The sequence below is a fragment of the Lepisosteus platostomus genome, chromosome 4, assembly GCF_059453375.1.
Source record: "Lepisosteus platostomus isolate fLepPlt1 chromosome 4, fLepPlt1.hap1, whole genome shotgun sequence".
Classification (NCBI taxonomy): Eukaryota; Metazoa; Chordata; class Actinopteri; order Semionotiformes; family Lepisosteidae; genus Lepisosteus; species Lepisosteus platostomus.
In genome coordinates this window covers 39,282,399-39,304,337 of record NC_142614.1, presented here as the reverse complement: position 1 = coordinate 39,304,337, position 21,939 = coordinate 39,282,399, and the positions used below count along the sequence as shown (strand labels likewise).

The 21,939-nt window shown below is 37.1% G+C and overlaps 1 protein-coding gene across 1 annotated transcript in view; it reads left to right on the top strand.

Moving 5' to 3' along the window:
- The first annotated feature begins 6,236 nt into the window (after window positions 1–6,236).
- Window positions 6,237–21,939, top strand: part of paqr3a (progestin and adipoQ receptor family member IIIa) — a 235,840-nt gene continuing 220,137 nt past the window's right edge. The window contains exon 1 of the mRNA XM_088629476.1: window positions 6,237–6,278. Coding sequence (XP_088485602.1) covers window positions 6,238–6,278 — 41 coding nt within the window. The 5' untranslated portion in view covers window position 6,237. The remainder of the gene's footprint in view (window positions 6,279–21,939) is intronic.

Sequence of the window (21,939 nt, the reverse complement as noted above, 5' to 3'; positions counted from 1 at the left end):
GCTGGCTTGCAAACTGCAATGCTGTCTTCCAGAAGGTGGGGATGAGAGGGGTCTTTGATGATGGTGCATGCTCTCCTGACACACCGCTTGTTGTAAGTAAACTGGATGGTGGGCATTGAAGTCCTGGTGATGGACTAGGCTGTCTTCACCACACGCTGCAGAGCTCCCTGGTTGGAGACAGTGCAGTTCATATACCAGACGGTAATCCTGAAGAGTAGTATCAAACGTTCTACATCCTACAGGAATTTATGAAATTCTAATTATTCTAATTCGGGAAATAGTATACTTCATTCATTGCATTGTAATGCAAAACACCTTTTTTATTTTTTCAAAGAGTCTGATGCAGGACAGGACTATTTTGTAAAACTGCCAGGTGACGCAGCGAATGCTTAACGTGGCATGTGGAGGAATTCTGAGCTGTCACACAAAACACTTTGGTTTGAATCCCAGCCAATGCCCACTCCCGTGGGGAAAATCTTTGTCCCACAATAAAATTTAATTTATGTCCTAAATTTGCACATTTTAATACATCACAGTATTTTGAATATTAAATTAATATTAAAAAGGAAAAGATGGGCTATTTTACAAAGCAAAATTATGTAACCAGATATTTAAAGAATATTTATATATTTAAAGAGAATAAAAGAATAGTTTATTGTTATAGGCCATTGTGAACACAATAATTTTTCAGGTTTAATTCATATTAAAATAATCTTAGGAAACATATACAATTAGGAAAGAGATAATTTTATTTTAGATTTTGATTATAAAAATAATTCTAGTTGCTTTAAACCATACAGTATTATACTGTGTTTAAGGGTGAATAAACCCAAGGGGCAATTGCAGTGAAAGCAGCTACCTTAAGATCAATTACAATAAACTTGGCCGCTGAAACTAGTCTGCAGCACTTTCCTAGACCTGTTTTCAATTTTAACGAACCCAAAGTAAAAATGGAACACTGGAACATTCCTGAATATAGTGATAGTAATATCATCACTAAGTAATGAACTTATTCATCCGTTGATTAAAATGTATTGTAACATTTAACTAAAATTGCTTTCCGTTCATACCAGTTATTCATAATGAAGTTCATTAATACATGTATTTATAAATAAACGCATAATTTATTAATAATGAAGTTTAATGTCTATTTTTATTAGTAGCTGTATTACAGCTAAGGCATGTAGAGCCTTTAGTATGCAATAGTGATAGTTTTCAAATATCCTGGATAATAAAGAGAACCAAAATAAAATACTCCTTTAGAAGGGATGTCTTAAATATGTTCTGTCACATCTGGCTGTTAAATGAACATTTGTTGTATATTTTTAATTTGTTGTATTTGTTGTATTTTTATTGTGATGGTAATGTACCCTTGTGTTTCTCAGGGAAAGCAGGAATATTAGTAAGTTATGTAGAATAACAATAAGTTGTGCAGGCAAAGGTATGTTAAAGAAATAATTATCGCCATCCTATTTAAGGTGATTACTTATGACAAACTATCACTTCTCTGTCCTGTGCCTGTTGTCAGCAGTAAAACAGCTGGAGTGTGCTGAATGTCTGAATGTCTTGGAGACATAACAAGAGGCATACCTAGTGAAAAGCAAGCAAAACACTGTTTCCAGAGGCTAATAAGATCAGAGGAACAGCACTGAACTGAAATGACCACAAAAGATCTTTTACAGAAGTCTCCTAAATTTACAAACCTTTATCTCCTCCTTTGCAGGGGAGAACTGATGCACAATAGTCTGGTTATTTCTTTATACAATACACCCTCTGTTATCACAAGAGTCGATGAAAGCCTCTTCTTGCCATTTTCCACTTCGCAGTCTGGCAGTGAGTGCGAGTCTAAAAGAATTGAGAGGAGATTTTGTTGCTGTGCTCAGTAGACACTTCTCTTTGTCTAGTGGCCGGGCACGCTACCAGATCAAGTAAGACTGTTCTTCAGTTGATGACCTTTCACTCCACAGTAAGCACAGAGGCCTTGTCATCTACATGGGGAGTTCATTCTTCTGGAGACAGGATGGTCATTCCAAGCTGCTTTGGTTCCTCGGTTGTCAACTGGTCCAATCTTGAGTTCTTTTGAGAGGAGGTGTTGGGTGAAAGGAAGACTTTTGATGTTGGGAATTTATTGAACCATGTGGAATCCATGACATCTCTCCTTGTGACATTCCTTCAGTGGAGTATCTAGATAAACTTCTAGACTGAAATTCCATTTGAAATAGGGCCTTGTCTCCCCAACCACTCTCAGAGGCACAGGTTTTAAAGCAAATGGCATAGGAATGAGCAGATCTGGAACCCTGCCTCAGCAGCAGCAATTGGTGCTGTCTTCCCGGTGTCCATCTAGTATGGTCCATCTAGACAGGTATGGTATGGTCCATCTAGACAGTAAGATATTAGAGCACACTGTTAGGAGTCGTTACTTAAATTCATCATCAGTTGTAAAATTCACAGAGCTGTTAAACACTCAGGTAATGTCTTTTGAGAATTCCATTTCTGTAAATGATTTTGTTGAAAATTTTAATAATGTGTTGACAACCACATTAGATATTATAGCTCCAAAAAAGATAAAAAAAATAAGCCATTTTGTCATGTAATGCTTTGGAAAAATAATACTATCTGCAATCTTAAAAGAGAGTGTCATAAAGCCGAACGTATTTAGTGAAAAAGAAAGTCGCAGGGTTATGCTAACATTCTCAAGGAGGAAATTGCTAATTATAATAGAGCCTTACGAAAAGAAAGACAATCTTAATTGGAAAAAATCCAAGATTATCGTTTTCTACTATTAATAATTCGATAAATCAGACTTCAGTGAATGACTGGCTAAACCAAGTCTCATCACGAAAATGCAATTAATTTGCATTATATTTTCATAACAGAATCTTAAGTATTCGATCTTGTATTGTGCAAACCTAGACATACCTTTTAGTCCACCTATGAATAATATGATTGCTTTTCCTAAGATAGAACCATATTTAAAAATGTAGTCTCACAGACTAAATCACCTACTTGCTGTCTTGACCCAATTTCGACTAGGCTTATTAAAGATGTTTTTGATTATTTGATTTTTTTAGCAGACAGTGTTTTGAAATTGTAAACTGTAAGACAGCTGTAGTAAAACCTTTACTTAAAAAAGGCAGTCTGGATAGTTCTGTCTGTAGTAATTTTAGGCCAATATCCAACCTCCTTTTTTAAGTAAAATACTTGAGAAGATTTTAATGACAATTTAATGACTTTTTAAATGAAAACAGCTTTCTTTAAAAATATCAATCTGGCTTTCGTAAAAATCATAACACTTAGACTGTTTTGGTAAAGGTGATTATGGCATTAGATTTAGTGTTGATAGAAACACTGTATCTGTACTTGTTCTCTTGGATCTCAGTGCAGCATTTGATATGATAGTCCATCATATTCTACTACATCGTCTTGAAAACTGGGATGGTCTTTCTGGTAAATGTACTCAAATGGTTTCAAACATATTTAACAAGTAGACAATTTTTTGTTAGTTTAGGTGATCATGTATCAAAAAAAAAGATATGTATCAGGTCAGAAACGTAGGTGTTATTGTTGATTCTGTTGATTTTCATCCCAATTTACAAAAATTACTCTGTTACAATTTAGGAATATAGCAAAAATTAGACAATTTCTGTCTCTGTGTAATGCTATGAAATCGATATGTGTATTTGTTACCAGCAGACTTGATTCCTGTAATGCTCTCGATACTGGATACTGGAGAGATCATATAACTCCTGTGCTGGCTAAACTGAATTGGTTACCTGTTGCTTTTAGAATTGATTTTAAGGTTCTCCTCCTTGTTTTCAAACCTTTAAATGGATTAGCACCAGAATTATCTTACAGAATGTATATAAAAATATATATATATGGCCGTGTTCTTAGATCCTCAGGTGCTAGTCTACTTAATATTCCAAAAGATAAGCATAGGATTAAGCATTGGAGAGACAGCCTTTTGCTACTATGCACCCAAACTTTAGTTTTTTTAGTATTCCTAAAAATATTAGGGAGGCTGCTTCTGTGGATATTTTTAAATGACAGCTTAAGATGTTTTTTTTTCTCATTTTTAATTGATTTTTCTTATATGATTTTAATTATAATTGTTTTGTTTGTGTATGGTTATTTTTTGTAATAATGATATTATTATTGTGCTCTTCTGCTCTTCTCTTCACTGATAACTAATGTGCAGCGAGCGTGCTGCTGTCACATCTTCCAGGTTGGTGCTATATTTTAATGGTTGTTATTATTGTAACGCATACGGCCTCCATTGCTTGTGAGACTTGTATTAATTTTATACTGTACATTACAGTACATTAAATATTTATTTTTTAAAAGAAAGTACAGCTATTTTACAAAAGCAAAATTATTCAGCCAGATATATACTGATGGAAAAAAGAAACACAACATTTTCTGGAATGAGATTACTATAGTTATAGTTTATGTACTTTCAGAAAAAGTTGTTAATTTGTTTTAAGCCCTCTGACCAGCAATACATCTTGCAAGGTGAGGCATTGCAACTTCCCAATCACATGAAAGCTCATTAGGTGCACTTTTACCCAACCAGGTCCAGGTGAAACAATGCCTGATCAGGTCACCTTAAAAAAAGGCCTTAATTCAAAGCTTAGGTCACTACAAGAAAAAGGCCACACTTAGTCAGTTTTATGTGCATTCCATAATACCTCGAATGTCACCAGAAACAAGTGAGAGGGCCATTGGCATGCTGCAGGCAGACATGTCATGTGCCAGCGCTCCTGGTTACTACTATGGAGTAACTCACTCCACTGTGTTCCGACTGCAGAGAAGGTTTCAGCAGACTGGCAGGACAGATTGCCCTCGAGTGACCACACTAGACCAGGACCGAGACATCAGACTGGTGCATCTGAGAGATTGTTTCAGACCTGCCACCCGTACTGCTGCTGAAACTGCCAGCAGGCACAATGCCCGCACCACTGACAGGACAGTGAGGCTCCATGCTGCTGGCCTTAGAGCAAGGAGAACTGTCAGATGCCCTCTGCTCACACCTTCTAGACGTCACACCCGACTGGCTTGGGCCAGACAGAGGCTGCAATGGACTTGTCAGCAGTGGGATTAGGTCCTCTTCATGGATGAGTCACTCTTCAGCCTGTTCCATGCAGATGGGAGGGCCAGAGTTTGGAGGTGGATGTGTAGCATTTCTTTTTTCCATCAGTATGAAATTTAGTTGTTGTTATTATTATAGCTTCATGTGAATGTGATGTGCTTCTTTCAGGTTTAAATCTGCATAAAAATAATGTATACTTTGTCTTAAATTTCAGCAACATGTAATTGGGAAACAATTTTACATTACATTTTGATTAGGAAAAATATATTTCACACATACTGTACTGTAGAGGCTTTAAAAACATGATATCATACTGTATATACAGTATATTTATGTAGGGTACCCATCATTGACATTACATTACACTATTATATTGGCATATCTGTGGATATGATGTCATGTGATTTGCATGTGTAGCATGGAATTGTAGTATTTGTTCAGGTGTTCGGTTCACGTAGCCCAAATTTTAAAAGTATAGTATAATACATGCTGTGAATGACATATGTTCCACTTTTAATAGACCATACCATTTCATGATAATAATGGTGTTGCTCCACCTTTAATCACACAAACAACGTGCTATTTGAAGTAGTGTTTTTGCAGCTTGTATCTCTAGATGAACAGTTCAGTTGTTCTGTGGTCCTGAAGTTTAAGGGTGAAAGGCAAGCCATGCTCCAGGCAAAGGCTTACAAAAGAGACTCCCTCTGACGTCTTTGGAAATGCTATCAAGGAATGATGAAGCAGGCTAATTAAAAATGGAGCAGTATGAATAATGCAGGCCTAAAATAGGCTATGGACAGGCTAGCTTGAATATACTGTAGATGCTGCTATATCACCCTGCAACTAACAACTGGCAACCATCTAAAGCTAAGCAGGTGTGAGCCTGGCCAGTACCTGAATGAGAGGCCTCCTGGTAAAGCACATGTTGCTTCTTGAAAAGGTTTTATTGGGACCAGTAGGTCTGTTTAATTCCTTATGCCCCAGGATAGTGAGGGGGAGAAGACTACACTTTAAAAAAAGGTGCAGTTTTCCATATGAGGTGTAAAACCCAGGTCCTGACTTTCCATTGTCATTGAAAATCCCATGTCTTTTCCCAAAAATAGTAATGGTGTTATCATTGGCATCTGTCCAGATCTCCCTATATACAGATGCAGCCATTCAAAGTGAGCGGTACAGATACGTACCGCAGGTAATTGGCTGCGGTGTCACGCATCATGACGCAAGATGATGCGGGGTACCGCGGTAAGTGATTGGTTGACCGACAGGGGCACTCGTGGTCCGTTGGTCTGTCGTAGAAAGACTAACAGTAAACGTCTTTACTGTGCCCGTTGTAGATATTGAATTTTACCACTGAAGGGAAATCTTAGTAGCTGAGCATAAAAAGAATAGGAGCATACTGTAACGCGTGTGAAGGCCATAAACGATATTAATTTTGGAACATAAACATACAGTACTGTATATGGCTGGTCTTGGTACTTTAAAGTAAAAAATACACACCAGTATTCCATTTCTCCCTAAACATTTTAAGCATCGAAGTCTTTAACTAAAGAGATACCGGAGTCAACAAGCATACTTTTAGAATTTGATTAATAGGGAATATAATATGGAATTGCGTATCTAAAGAATTCAATAACGATATGATTATATTCGTGTACTGCGACAGGGCTGTGTAGGGCTGTTTCGCCTCCCTGTTCATGTGACTTCCCCTGTAGCCTACTGGTCTACGTGCCTGACTAACAACTCACAGGTTGTGTGTTCAAATCCAGCTGGTGCTGAACTTTTCTTTTAACAAACATTTCTTCGAAAAAATAGAATAGCGATATTATGGACAATCAATTGACTTTTATATTTCAAAATATCACAACATGATCGATTTTAAGTCATTTTTGATAACAATGAATAGTCACCTTCTTCCCTTCTGACAACGGTTCCTGCTTCTATTGTGTGTCTGTGTGCAATAGAGTAAATTTTTATAGAGTAATGGAGGCTGGACAGTATGCGTTACAATATAAACATTTATATTGATTTAAATCGTGTTCTGATTTAAATCGCAAACGCGTGTTTAATTATGTGTTTTTTAATCATAATCAGGCTAATGCATTTCTACATTTCTGTATGAACCAGCTTAGAGTTTCATACAGAAAGACAGCTTGTGTTTAAATTGAGTGTAAGGTAATTTATGCTTCTAAAGTCATGGTCAGCATTTATTATTGTACTGTGCTATAAACTTGTTCTGTGCCTAGTCACATTATTTTATAGCGTTTTTATAGCGTTACAAAATAAACATTTATATTGATTTGAATCGCGTTTTGATTTAAATTGTAAACGCGTTGTAACGTAGTGTGCTCTCTGAAGGCACCAGTTCTGTAGGGTTTGGGCATTTACTGGGACAATTATTAATTGTAGCAGTAAATCACAAAATTGATTCTTTTGATGGCTTTAGAATCCAACCATGAGACATAACTCAAACAACGCACACACACAGGTACTAATACACGAGGATACATTTATTAATACATAAAATATGCATATAAACCTAACAGATCTTATCGAGAGGGTTATCAGAATACAAAAGGTATATATTCAGTCAGTTACAAAGAGTTACATATATCAAGAGGACATACGTTCAGTATATCATTCATTTAGACCGTTTCGTAAATGAACTTGGTTATAACTTCTACATTAGATACTCAAAACAAGTACATAACTCTTAGGAATTAAATTGATATCAACTGGTTGGGATAACAATTGAATTCTCGAGCTGTAATGCATTGAAGTTGAATACTCATCCAATCTCTGGGGATTCAGATCTCCTGCGGACACAAAGAAACAATTGCAGGCTGTTGCTGTCCAATCCGTGCTCTCTGGCTCGGTGCCAGGCTGTGCTGTGCGGCTTGCGCTGCTGATGCTTACTGACCGGCTAGTTAGTGTTGGCTTTAACTAGCAAAGTTTGTGCACAAGTGAAAAGATGACTGTGGGTCCCAGCAAGTCAGGAAGAGGACCGGTTCGTTCCTGATGAAGAGCTAGTTCTGAATAGCAATTCAGCTGTCCACAGTTCTGACCTGTTCACGAGGCCTGCTGCTGGTGCTAACCTCGGGTGGATCCTCTGGTTACTCTCTGGCAACTTCCGCTCTAGACTCTTAGAACAAAGGAAAGTTCTGGCACTCGGACACACTGGCCGTTCCGTGGTTGTCCGGGCTGAGTCTCAGGATGGTCAGGAGGCGCGCTGCGAGAATGTCCTGCCCTTGGGAGCCTTCTGCTCCGGGGCCGTCCTGCCCTGGAATTCTCCTTTGAATTCCCTTTAGAAAAGTCCACAGAATTCTCCTGAATCCACTAAATCTCAGGCTCTCTGTGTTGCCTGTTTTTACCTGGAGGAACTTCAGCTCGTTGATTGGCTGAAAGTTCCATGGGCATCAGAGTCCCGCGTGGGTTACTTGGCCCTACCAGTCCCTGATTGGTTGATCAAGGTGAGATATGAGTCACTTACTCCTGACACTTAGGAATGCAGTCCAGATGTCCATCTGGCACTCCCTAGACAGATAGGCGCCAATGGATGACCATTGATCATGATAGCCAGGCTGAGCTAAGTGCATCCCCCTTTGGGAGATGTCCTAGGAAACCTTATCAAAGGAAACCTTAAATCAGCCTGCATGAATAGTTTCTCTGTGGCTGCACCACAGAGATGAACAGAGAAATGGGGCCTCATTTGGGAAGGCTCAGAACACTTAATTCTTTCTTATTAATAAGCCTCGCCGCTACAGCGTGTTTAAATATATGTGTTTAAAGGCGATATACTGTATAAAAGCACTGATTCTTATGGAGTGTGTTCCGCCGGGGATTCAAAACATTTATTTTAAATAAGCTGATAAAGCTTAGACTAACTGTATTCTAGACTGTATTACAACAGAACATTGGACAATGCAACGTAAATTGCAAAAATGCACTTGGAATCTGTCCAAGCCCTCCTACAAAAATTATTTAAACTGCGACACTGATCATTCATCTCTAAATAAACTTTATTTTATATAGAGTTTTAAGCGAATAGGTAATTAGATTGCTCATAAACCTAATCGCTTTTTCTCCATAAACACAGCGTGATTGCTCTCTGAAAATGCTTTTCCTTTATATTTAGGCTCAGATTTCAACTATAGATCGTATTATTATAAACTTTCTCGGAAAAATGTATTTTATGTAAACCATGTTTGCTATTAATTCATTTAGGGCTAAAATACGTTCATTGTCTTCCAATCGAGTCGAGTTGACATTGGAAGCTTGCCACACCCGGACTGTTAAACCAACGCATTAGCACGTCAAAGCCCATTGAGGGTATTGAGCCAGTATTGGCTTTAGTATTAGCCATACAGAACATTAAAGTGCCCCTTTTCCATTCAGCGGGTGCCTGAGCCGCTGTGTCCTATCTTCTGACAGTCGCCGTTGTGAATGTCTGTAGAGTGTATCTTATTTTTAGTACTATATTTTTGTATTATATTCCCTATTAATCAATTTCTAAGAGTATGTATCGGCTTGTCCCCTCCTCCCGCCCCTCTCTGTGTACAGTGGAGCCTCCTGTCCAGCCAGCACATGTCCACAGACATTCACAACAGCGAAATATCATAAAACGTTTGCACATATAGTTAAATTATTAGTTGTTTTTCAGGAAGTTAAAAAAAAACACTTGAATTACTTATCCAGTCTCTCGAAATAAAGTTATTTTTCAAGCAATGCAACAATGTGTTTTTTTTAATCCAACATTGACAGCCACATCTAAAATCTTGTCAGTCAGGTCTTTTTTTCTCTAGTTGAATTGTGGTTAAGACATCGCACGACTTTAAAAGCTAGAAAGATAGGTTTCGATTCACATTAGCTGGGGAGCCTTGTTAACAAAAGATTACAGATTTTAATCGTCTTTAATTTTGTTACGTTATACGTTTTAGGATATGTAGCACTTTAGATCTTTTTTTCTGAACCAGGGAAAATCTGATCAATCTGATCATTTTATTATTGTTATAGAGAAACATGATCAGATTTTCCCTGGTTCAGAAAAAAAGTTCTAAAGTGCTACACATAACTTTCTTAATTCGATGTATTTAAAGCAGTGAACTACTGTGGGTGTAACATAACATTCAGAAATACAATCGAGAATAGTTTTGTGGTGTTTGTTTAGATGAAACGTTCCTAAAACGTATAACGTAACAAAATTAAAGACGATTAAAATCTGTAATCTTTCCCACAAGTCATCGGAAAGTTTCTGCTTTGTGTAAGGATGGTATCAAAAAGCAATCTTAAGTGGTGAGAAAGCTGTGCTCAATGTATTTAAGGGACTTAAACGTAAAAGGAGATGCTTCATATTGCTTGACTAATTTTAAAAACTAAGTTATAAATGCAGACGCTCCCTCTGTGCCGCGCCGGGTGTAAATATAAAAATATACATACCCAACACTGATTGTACCCATCTGTCATGCAAATAAAACACCTTGAATTGAATTGAATTGAGGGAGAGAGGGAGGAGGGGGAGAGAGATAACCAGGACTCAAGGCAAATAAGATGCACTCCACAGGCATTCACAACAGTAACATATGAAACGTTTGCACGTATAGTTAAGTTATTACTTGGTTTTCAAAGTGCAATGAAATACAATATTGCTGTTGTTGCTGTTCTTGTTGTTTTTATCCTGTAAAGTGTTTTGAGAAGCCACCTTTAAAGGCGATATATACTGTAAAAGCGCTGATTCTTATGGAATGTGTTCCGCCGGGGATTCAATTATTATTTATTTTTTTAATCGCGTATCTAAGGAAATCTCAGTTTAACTTTGTTCATGAACAAACAGTGGCATGTTACATTATTATTAGTTTTTTTGTATAACAAGGCTCGCCAGCTAATGTGAATCGAAACCTATCTTTCTAGCTTTTAAAGTCGTGCGATGTGTAAACCACAATTCAACTAGAGAAAAAAAGACCTGACTGACCAGATTTAAGATGTGGCTGTCAATGTTGGATTAAAAAAACACATTGCCCGACGTTTGTTGCATTGCTTAAATAACTTTATTTCGAAAGACTGGATAAGTAATTCAAGTGTTTTTTTAACTTCCTGAAAAACAACTAATAATTTAACTATATTTGCAAATGTTTTATGATATGTCACTGTTGTGAATGTCTGTGGACATGTGCTGGCTGGACAGGAGGCTCCACTGTACACAGAGAGGGGCGGGAGGAGGGGACAAGCCAATACATACTCTTAGAGTTTGATTAATAGGGAATATAATACAAAAATATAGTACTAAAAATAAGATACACTCTACAGACATTCACAACGGCGACTGTCAGAAGATAGGACACAGTGGCTCAGGCACCCGCTGAATGGAAAAGGGGCACTTTAATGTTCTGTATGGCTAATACTAAGGCCAATACTGGCTCAATACCCTCAATGGGCTTTGACGTGCTAATGCGTTGGTTTAACAGTCCGGGTGTGGCAAGCTTCCAATGTCAACTCGACTCGATTGGAAGACAATGAACGTATTTTAGCCCTAAATGAATTAATAGCAAACATGGTTCACATAAAATACATTTTTACAAGAAAGTTTATAATAATACAATCTATAGTTGAAATCTGAGCCTAAATATAAAGGAAAAGCATTTTCAGAGAGCAATCACGCTGTGTTTATGTAGAAAAAGCGATTAGGTTTATGAGCAATCTAATTACCTATTCGCTTAAAACGCTATATAAAATAAAGTTTATTTAGAGATGAATGATCAGTGTCGCAGTTTAAATAATTTTTGTAGGAGGGCTTGGACAGATTCCATGTGCATTTTTGCAATTTACGTTGCATTGTCCAATGTTCTGTTGTAATACAGTCTAGAATACAGTTAGTCTAAGCTTTATCAGCTTATTTAAAATACATTTTTTGAATCCCCGGCGGAACACACTCCATAAGAATCAGCGCTTTTATACAGTATATCGCCTTTAAACACATATATTTAAACATGCGTTTACGATTTAAATCAAAACGCGATTCAAATCAATATAAATGTTTATTTTGTAACGCTATAAAAATGCTATTAAATAATGTGACTAGGCACAGAACACGTTTACAGCACAATACAATAATAAATGCTGACCATGACTTTAGAAGCATAATTACCTTACACTCATTACACTCATTACCTTACACTCAATTTAAACACTGTCTTTAAAGCTGTCTTTCTGTATGAACCTCTAAGCTGGTTCATACAGAAATGTAGAAATGCATTAGCCTGATTATGATTAAAAAACACTTAATTAAACACTCGTTTGCGATTTAAATCAGAACACGATTTAAATCAATATAAATGTTTATATTGTAACGCATACTGTCCAGCCTCCATTTCTCTATAAAAATTTACTCTATTGCACACACACACACAATAGAAGCAGGAACCATTGTCAGAAGGGAAGAAGGTGACTATTCATTGTTATCAAAAATGACTTAAAATCGATCATGTTGTGATATTTTGAAATATAAAAGTCAATTGATTGTCCATAATATCGCTATTCTATTTTTTCGAAGAAATGTTTGTTAAAAGAAAAGTCCAGCACCAGCTGGATTTGAACACACAACCTGTGAGTTGGTAATCAGGCATGTAGACCAGTGGGCTACAAGGGAAGTCGCATGAAGAAAGAGGCAAAACAGCCCTACACAGCCCTGTCGCAGTACACTAATATAATCATATCGTTATTAAATTCTTTAGATACGCGATTCCATATTATATTAGCAGAAAAGCTTAAAACTACCACTTTTTCACACGCTATTTCACATGCTAGTTAAATACTTCGATGCTTAAAATCGTTAGGGAGAAATGGAATACCGGTGTGTATTTTTCCTTTAAAGTACCGATTCCTGGAATCTGACTGGCTGACACCCTTCTGAAGTGGTTCCATAAAATCTGGTATACGGAAAAGAAAGCGTTGATACATACAAGTATCTTTTAATACAGTCTTTGCTGTGCTCTTGAGGATCCTTGTGATATTTTGAGCTCTAGTTGAATGATAAGTGTCGCATTTTAAATCATTTTCGTAGTTAGAAATTATGAAACGCCCTATTAAAAGCAAGGAAGTTTTTATGCCCGTTGAAGTCAAACAAAATGCCTGACAAAGTATGGCTTGGACAGATTCCAAGTGCTTGTACAAATGTGCTAAAGAAATTATACTTTGAGTATACAGCTTGTCCAAAGTCATCCATTATTAATACAATTAGTAATATCTTCGGTAAAGGCTTTGATGCATAAATATTTCTGATAAAGGTAGGTTGTGTACTTTTGTCCAACTGAGCAATCTTGCTTTCATAAAATATACCAACATTTTAATGACTGATGATTAACATGCTGTAATACACAGTTCAAAATTAAAAGCTCAAATGCTGTCCATTTAAGCTCCTCCTGGCGGTTTTACAAGGTGACGCCGGATAGTTTCCGGCAGAGCGTCAAATGACGCGCGATTAACCACGTGACACTGCGTGACCCCCTCGTGACACCGCGTGATACTGCGACAGGCCCACCGGGGTATGCTGCGAAATACCCCACCCATTTTGAATGGCTGCATCTGTAAGCAGAAGGAATTATTATAGCTCTTAGAATTATTGGTAAGCCGGAAAAAAATTGACTCGAATACAGGTGATTGATTTGGAGAGGCTGGCTGGAATGAAGCTATCTAAATTGAGAAGGCTCCCAGCAGAATGAGATGGTTTGGAAATGGCAGCAGAAAAGCCTTTTAATCATAGAATCTGAAAAATCACATCTAATTAATAAATAATTAATTTAATTAGTCCCAGAGGTATACCGTCAAAGGTTTCGAAATTATTACAAAAATCAAACCTCTGTTGAGTTTGCAAAAGAGAAAGGGCTACTTTTTGAGAAGTATACTGCTTGCAAAGTAGCTGATTTTGTCAAATTGACAAATTTTTGTCAAAAAAACTGCTAATTTTGCTCGAACAATTTACAATCTGTCTGCCTGACTGTATTGTAACTTATTTCATTGATCAGAATGTTACCTTGCTCTTTCAAGCAGCTGTGTTAGCAGATGCGTTTGTGTTAACACATACATGTTTACTACTTCTGTTCGACTCTCCTCTCAGGGAAATTGCACAAACTCAACAGCTCTAGATATTGCCTGGAAGTTAATGGGAATTGGATTTCCCTAAAGCTGCATCAGTGCCTATTGAGAAAGTGTATTGACGGAGAGTGAAAATAAAAGACCACACCCTGTTTCCCTCCCCCCTATTGCAAGGAGATAATGCACCAACAAGGCATTGGACATTCTCTCCAGCGCTACATCAGAAAAGTTAAGCTGAAATAGGAGCTGTGCTCCACAAGTGCACCTTTGTTGTTCTAAATGCTGTGTACAAAACTCAATAGCCATTTCATCCTGGAAAGTCATTCATGTTATTATTTTATTATTAATATCTCTTTTAATATTTAATATACTGAAGAAGGCTCCACAGCTCACAGCAGTCTGCTTCATGTTGTTTTGTGTATAGAACCTGCAGTAGAATTTATTCATCTTGTGTGGGAGAAAGGGATCGTTAGATGGAGCAGTTTATTTCACCTTGCAGTCCATGATTAGGCAAAGGCCTTGCCAGACAGCTTGGTTGTCATTGGTGATTAGTTTATTTTCTAGTTTGTTCTTAATTCAGCTTTGGCTCTCTTAACTGCATGTTAAAATTTGTATTTTTTGGATTTGAAGCTGGCAACATCTCCTTCTTTGAAAGCCCTGTACTGCTTTTCCTCACAGAGTTTTAATTTCTCTGTTGATCCAGGGATTATTATTATTGTACACAGTAAATAATTTGCAAGGAATGTATACACTCTTGCAAAAGTGGATATATGATGATAATGTGTCAGTGAGTTCATTAAGATCACAACAGTCCTCCTTAAACATGCTCCAGTTTGTGGCATCACAATAATCCTTTAGCACTTCCTCAGTCTCAGCTGACCACTGTTTTACTGTTCTTATGGTTAGTTTACATGCTTTGGATCTCTGTTTATATCATGGAACAAGAAATTCTACATAACGATCTGATTGGCCGAGAGGGGTACAGACTAATGCTTGGTATATTTCAGGTGGGTGGCTGCATCAGCATGTGTAGGCTGAGAAGGAACAACAGGTTTATACTATGCTGAAAAGAGAAGAAAGAAAACACAACATTTCGGCTGTGGAGTTACAATAATAACTTCTGCCAAACGACACCACTCCTGCCAATAAGCCTACCACAACACTCCATCAATTAGCGCACTTTCTTCTTCTCACAATACTTAAACCCTCCAAAACCCTCTGCTCTTCGCCCGGTATTGGACATTCTTCAGAGCTCCTACCTCACCTTAGTTTTCTTAATCTTCTCCTCGCTTTTCTCGTTAGGAACCACAGAATTTGCCTTTGACCACCTCCCTCACCCAGCCCGCTCCTGGATTGGAAGCCTTCTCATCACTTTTTACGATATGAACCACAGGCCTTTGACCACGTCTCTCATCTAGCCCTCGTTTACTCTGGAAGCTATCTTCTTGTCTCCTGACCACCTAAGGTACTGCACAAGAAAAACTTTACTAAGTGATTAAAAAAGTTAGTTAAAAAAGAGAAGAATGAGTTGCAAGCACAGGTAAATAAGATTGCCAAGATGTAAAGAGCAGTAATGAATATAGTAAAACCTATCTGGGACAAAAATGGAAATCTTCTAGAAAACAAAAGACAAATACTAAATGAGAATTTAGGTCAGATATAGACTGAGAAATACATTCATTCAAGATTAATAAATCTCCACGTACTGATGGTATCCTGCCAAGATATATTTACCAAAAGACACTAATGCACCTCTTCCAACAGTTTCGCAAGATAAAGGTAGTACCAATGGGCTGTAGAACCACTAATGTAGTGCCCAATGATAATGAGACAAAACTGAAATAAGAAATTATAGACCAATAAGAGTTACCTCTGTCACATATCTAAGGTTCTGTACATAATTATTAGAACTAAGCTAATGGATCACCTACATGGAAATATAATCCTATAGTGAAGTTATTGATATAAATACACATATAAATACAGCCAGCTGTGGTTTCTGGTCTTCCTAATTTACATCTGAAGGAAAATAATTTTTCAAAATATTACAACAATCTTTTGGACATTTTGGGAAGAGCCAACTGCCCAGGTCTCCTTCAGAAAATGACTGTGTGCAGATGGCCCAGTGGAAATGTTCCATTGCATCCTGTTCTTAGCCCAATCACAGATCCAGATCAAACCTATTTGCATCCCACAAGTTACTCCTGAATGGTGTGGTAAGTGCCCAGCACTTATAGTATGTTAAGAGGGCCTTTGATCAGGGCAGGAAATGAATAGGATAAGGTATGAAGCTGCACCAACACTAGTGTGTTATAGGACCAACAATGCAATTTAACATCAATACAGCCCTCAACAATAACACCCACCTTTTATATTTAGTGGCATTAATATTCTGTAAATTCCAGTTTTCATAAACTAAAATGTAATGTGACATTTCAAATATTCCTTAATACTTTATTCCCCCAGTACATGCCTCTAATTCAAAACACAATTTATAAATAAGTTCTCAATTAATTGTAGCAGAATTTAACGGTAAATCATTGAGTATTAGTACCATGCATATTTTTATAAATAGGAAAGCAAATCTCTAAATCATTTAAATACTGTCACAACTCTCATTACAGTGTAATATTTGCATTTAATTTAACAGGCTAGGAGGTGATAGTTATGCAACTACTAAATACAGATGCAGCCATTCAAAACGCGTGGGGTACGGCATCAAAACGCGGTATTACGCGATATAACGCGTCATTTGGCATCATACCGGAAATTACAATATGCAAATGAGATTATGTTAACAGTTTCCGGAATCACCTTGTAAAACCACCAGGAGGAGCCAATAAAGCTTAACCTCTCATGTACAGCATTTGAGCTTTTAACTTTAAACTGTGTATTACAGCATGGTAATCATCATTCATTAAAAAGTTGGTATATTTTATGAAAGCAAGATTGCCAAGTTGGGCAAAACAACCTACCTTTATCATAAATATTTTAATTATGCAGAAATATTTTTTGCATCAAAGTCTTTACTGAAGATATTACTAATAGTATTAATAATGAATGACCTTGGACAAGCTGTAAACTGAAAGTATTACGCTGGTCCACATTCTTTGTAACCGTAATTTTAAACTAAAATACTTTATTTTTTCATCGACAAAAAGTAACACCACAGCATTTCGTTGATCTAACTAACTAACAAGGATAGGACATTAGCTAGCCAATACGATAAAGGAATAAATGACTTTATCACCCTGCGGTCCATGTGGGTCCTAATGCCCCAGTATAGTGACGGGGACTCTATACTATAAACAGGTGCCATTCGGATGAGACGTAAAACCGAGGTCCTGACTCTCTGTGATCCCAGGGCGTTTCTCAAAAAGAGTAGGGGTGTAACCCCAGCATCCTGGCCAAATTTCCCATTGGCCATTACCAATCATGGCCTCTTAATAATCCCCATCTATGAATTGGCTTCATAACTCTTCTCTCCTCCCCACTAATAGCTGATGTGTGGTGAGCGTTCTGGCGCACTATGGCTGCCGTCGCATCATCCAAGGTGGATGCTGCACCTTGGTGGTGGTGGAGGTGGAGTCCCCATTACCTGTAAAGTGTTTTGAGTGGAGTGTCCAGAAAAGCGCTATATAAGTGTAAGCAATTATTATTAATATTATTATTATTCAACGAGAGCTCAAAATATCACAAGGATCCTCAAGAGCGCAACAAAGACAACAGAAAAAAGATATGTGTATCAGATACATGAGAATCCAAGCTTTTTTATCTACGCTTTCTTATCTACGCTAAGAATTAGTCTTTAAAATTTCTTTATCACACAGTAAAAAGTCCAAATTCTGGGGTGTGCGTATACCAGAGATTATGGCGCTTCAGAAGGGTGTCAGCCAATCAGATTCCAGGACCGGAATTATCTGTTTTATAATCGGGTATATAATATGGAATCACGTATCTAAAGAAATTAATAATGATATTAATTTAAGGATCTAAATATCTAAATCTATGTATCTATATAGCTGGTAGTATTACTGTATTTCACTTTCTTTGTAAACACGTTTTGTTAACACCCAAATCGCAGGTGGATTCTGTTTTTTGTTATGGTCTGTAGCTCAAATCCTGCTTAACTAAAAATTAGACACAAGAAGAGTATTATTGGACAATGTTGTGAGGCACTGGTGGAATTTCTCTGTAAACTGAAGAGTTATAGAGGAGACACGTTGTGTATCTCTTCTTTTTACACTTGTAAAAAAAACATTCCAATGTAAATGTGACACGGAAGATATTATTAATAATGTTGTGTTTTCGGGTCATTAGTGAAAAGATTTAATCATTTAATCTCTTTACTGTCCACATTTTAATCCACTTAGTATTGAATATTTATATGGAATTTTACAACTAAAGGGAAATTTTAGTAGCTAAGCATAAAAAGCAGAAGAGCATAACGCATGTGAAGGTCATAAACGATATAAACATATTATGTCAACTGTATGTTGCTGGTATTGGTATTTTAAAGAAAAAATACACACCAATATTCCATTTCTCCCTAACAATTGTAAACTTTTCTTTAAAATACCAATACCAGCAAAGACTTTCTAAAGACTTTTGATATATTTCCTCATAAAATAATAATTCCCAAACTACAACTGGTATGTATTCAATTAAATGTGTGTGTTTATATTGAGAATTGTTAATAGAACAGTAAATGCTCAAACTCAAATGATACATGATGTAATATGTTGGGTGCTACAAGGATCTGTATTAGGACCACAGATCTTCCTTATTTATATAAATGATCTAGAGGAACAAGTAATAGGTTTATTCCATGCTGAAAAGAGAAGAAAGGAAACACAGCGTTTTGGGTGTGCAGACAGCAAAGATTATAAAGCATAAGAGAACAAAAGAGAACACAAACCTGGAGAGTGGAGGATGTGGGAGTAGGGGAGAGGCAGAGTGGGCACTCAGGTGGTCCGAAGTCGAGAGAGGTGTGAAATCGAAACATACAAATGAATAGAGAGGATTAGAAGAAAACAAGTCTGTCTTTGAGAGAAGGGGGAAGGTGTGAACCAAGTTTCAATATAATTTTAGCTTCTGATGTCTTTCTGCTATAGAGGTTAAGAAATCCTTCTTTGAGAAGGCAGACGGAGAGATCAGTGTGATCATGACCATCAGAGCTGAAATGAGAAACTATGGGCTTGGAGAAAACTTTAACCTTCAAAGCCCTCACATGTTCTCAGAAGTGGTCTCCTAGTCTCCTTACGGTTTCCCCAATGTAGACAGCTGGGCATTTTTTACAGGAGGTACAGTAAATGAGGTTGCTGGAGGTACAGGATGTAATCTGGGTGATCCGGAATTGATCTGATGGGCCCTGAATGAGCGTGTTGTTAGATATGTATTTGCAGGTGATGCTGGGAGTTCTGTTGCAGTGGAAAATGCCTGGTGTGGATGATTGCTGAGGGTGGTCAAGGGAGCTGTGAACCAGAAGTTTCCGTAGATTGGGTGGTCGGTGGTATTAGATAATTGGGTAGTTAGAATAAAGGGTACCCATGGAGGGATCACCCTGTAAAATTGAGTAGTTGTTAATAATGGTCCTGGGGAAAGAAAGTGTGTTAGAGTGGTAGGGAAGCACCAATGGAATGTGACTGTGAGACTGGGAGATCCTGATCGAGTTGATGAGCCGAGGGCTGTTTTTGGCCTGTGTGAGGGCCCTATTGCCCTACCCATGTTATCGATATCAGAAGTGTTGATATGCAATTAATATTCATTAATTAATACTCATCTTTGATTAGATCTTGCTGTTGAGCACTGTAGTCTCACTGCCCCATGCTATATCTCATTGCCTTTGCTCTTGTTGTTCTGCGTGTGGAAACATTTTAAATGTGTGTGGCTTCTCCACCAACCCCTGTCTGTGTTGTTGTCTTGCCTACCTGGTTGCAGCACAATGTAAGTACCTGGGGGTAGCACACAAAGTAATGACTGACTGGGCAGACAGATGAAAATCTTAAACATTGCTGAACTTCAAACTAGGTTACAAATGATGCAAGCACAAATAAAGATGTTAAATATTAAAACTAAATTAAAACCTCAAAAAGGTTTGAAGCTCAAAAGGAGTTTATGAGTTTATTTTGTTAATGTAATCTCTTTATTTTATGGCTAATTTAAGTGTTTGTTTTACGCTGAACTGCTTATCAAAGTTCCTATTTTATGACGCCATGCACCAGGGTGTTTCTATGGGTGTTAATAGTTTTGCAAGGTACTGTAGAGTTCTAAAACACTTTTAACAGCTACCCTTCTGTTTTGCTTCACATTAGCACCAATACTGCACAAGAGATGAAATTCATTAAAAATCATAAAAACCTGACCTTGGTCAAATACATTTTATTATGTTTCTAATGTAATACAAATTCAAAAAAGTATTTGATTATATGATTGGAAAGTATTGATTTGTATTACTTTGTTGAAATGCATATTTTTTAGTAATTGAGATTATCTTTCAAATAATAATTTGGATTTTCTAGATGTATTTGAAAATAGGTTGACTTCTCAATGGATCCTATGCATCACTATGCAAGTTTGAAAAATGGATTCAGGACTGAAGATATTGTATCTGGTACAGCTTCATGTGCTTGTAGACTTTCTGGCATGTGCTAATTGCTTTCTTCAGGCTTTTGACAAGCTTACCATTGGACTTGATGGAGCAATGACTGAAATGGTTGGAAAGTCCTCTGATGCATCGAATGATGTTCTTGGCTGTGACAAAGTCAGATCCTTGCACTCAATCTGTGGCAAACTTAAAGGAAGTAAGTGTATCCACAGCCTCAGTAAGAATGTACTCCTCATGGCTGAATAGATTGGTGACACGTGTTGTATCTGACTTTGCTTCATCAGCATTGAGAATTAAGCCAATCCCTTTTACATGGATGTTCAGCCTAGTCATAGTGGCAGGTTGCAGAAAAGTCTCACGTTTAATGAAATCCTGATCAAATATTTACTTTTGATAGGGGTAGACAATGTTGGAAGCTTTTGCAAACATGCAAAGTATATGCTGATTTAAGGCCATATTTAATGATGAGCTGTCTTGTGTGAGCAAAGCACCTGTCAGCTGTAGAAAGTAAACTTTATTTAGATCAGTGGAAATTAAAGGATCTTTCCCTTCATCATTATCTGAATGGAATGAAACAGAGAGGATGGATCATTTTAGAAATTAGCAAAGACAGGAAAAGTTACTTTTATTATATCTAACTACAGTATTGACCTTGATTGAAATCCTATAATGATTTAATATTTTCTCAAATGTACTTGTAATGTGTTCCCCGGTATGCCAACCATTAAATAATTTACATTCCAGCATTACACTATTTCACTTTCAAGTACACTATATACAAATCAAGCTATTCAAAATGTGTGAGATACGCTGCTTAAAAACACGGTGGGTGTGGCGCATCATACTTTATTAATTGTATATTAATTGAAATATGATAGTAGTACCCGGAAGCACCTTGTAAAACCGCTAGGTTGAGCTAATAAAGCTTAACGTCTCATGTACAGCATATGAGCGGTTGCCAGAAAATGCCTGGTTTTGAACCGGTCACTGCTGAGGGACAATCTTTTTCCAATTAAGAATTTAAGTTGTACACTCTTTAGATTTTTAATAATTTTAAACTGTATTACAGCATGTTAAACATTAAAAAGTTAGTATATTTTATAAAAGCAAGATTGTTCAGTTGGACAAAATTGCACAACCTTCCACCTTCATCATAAAT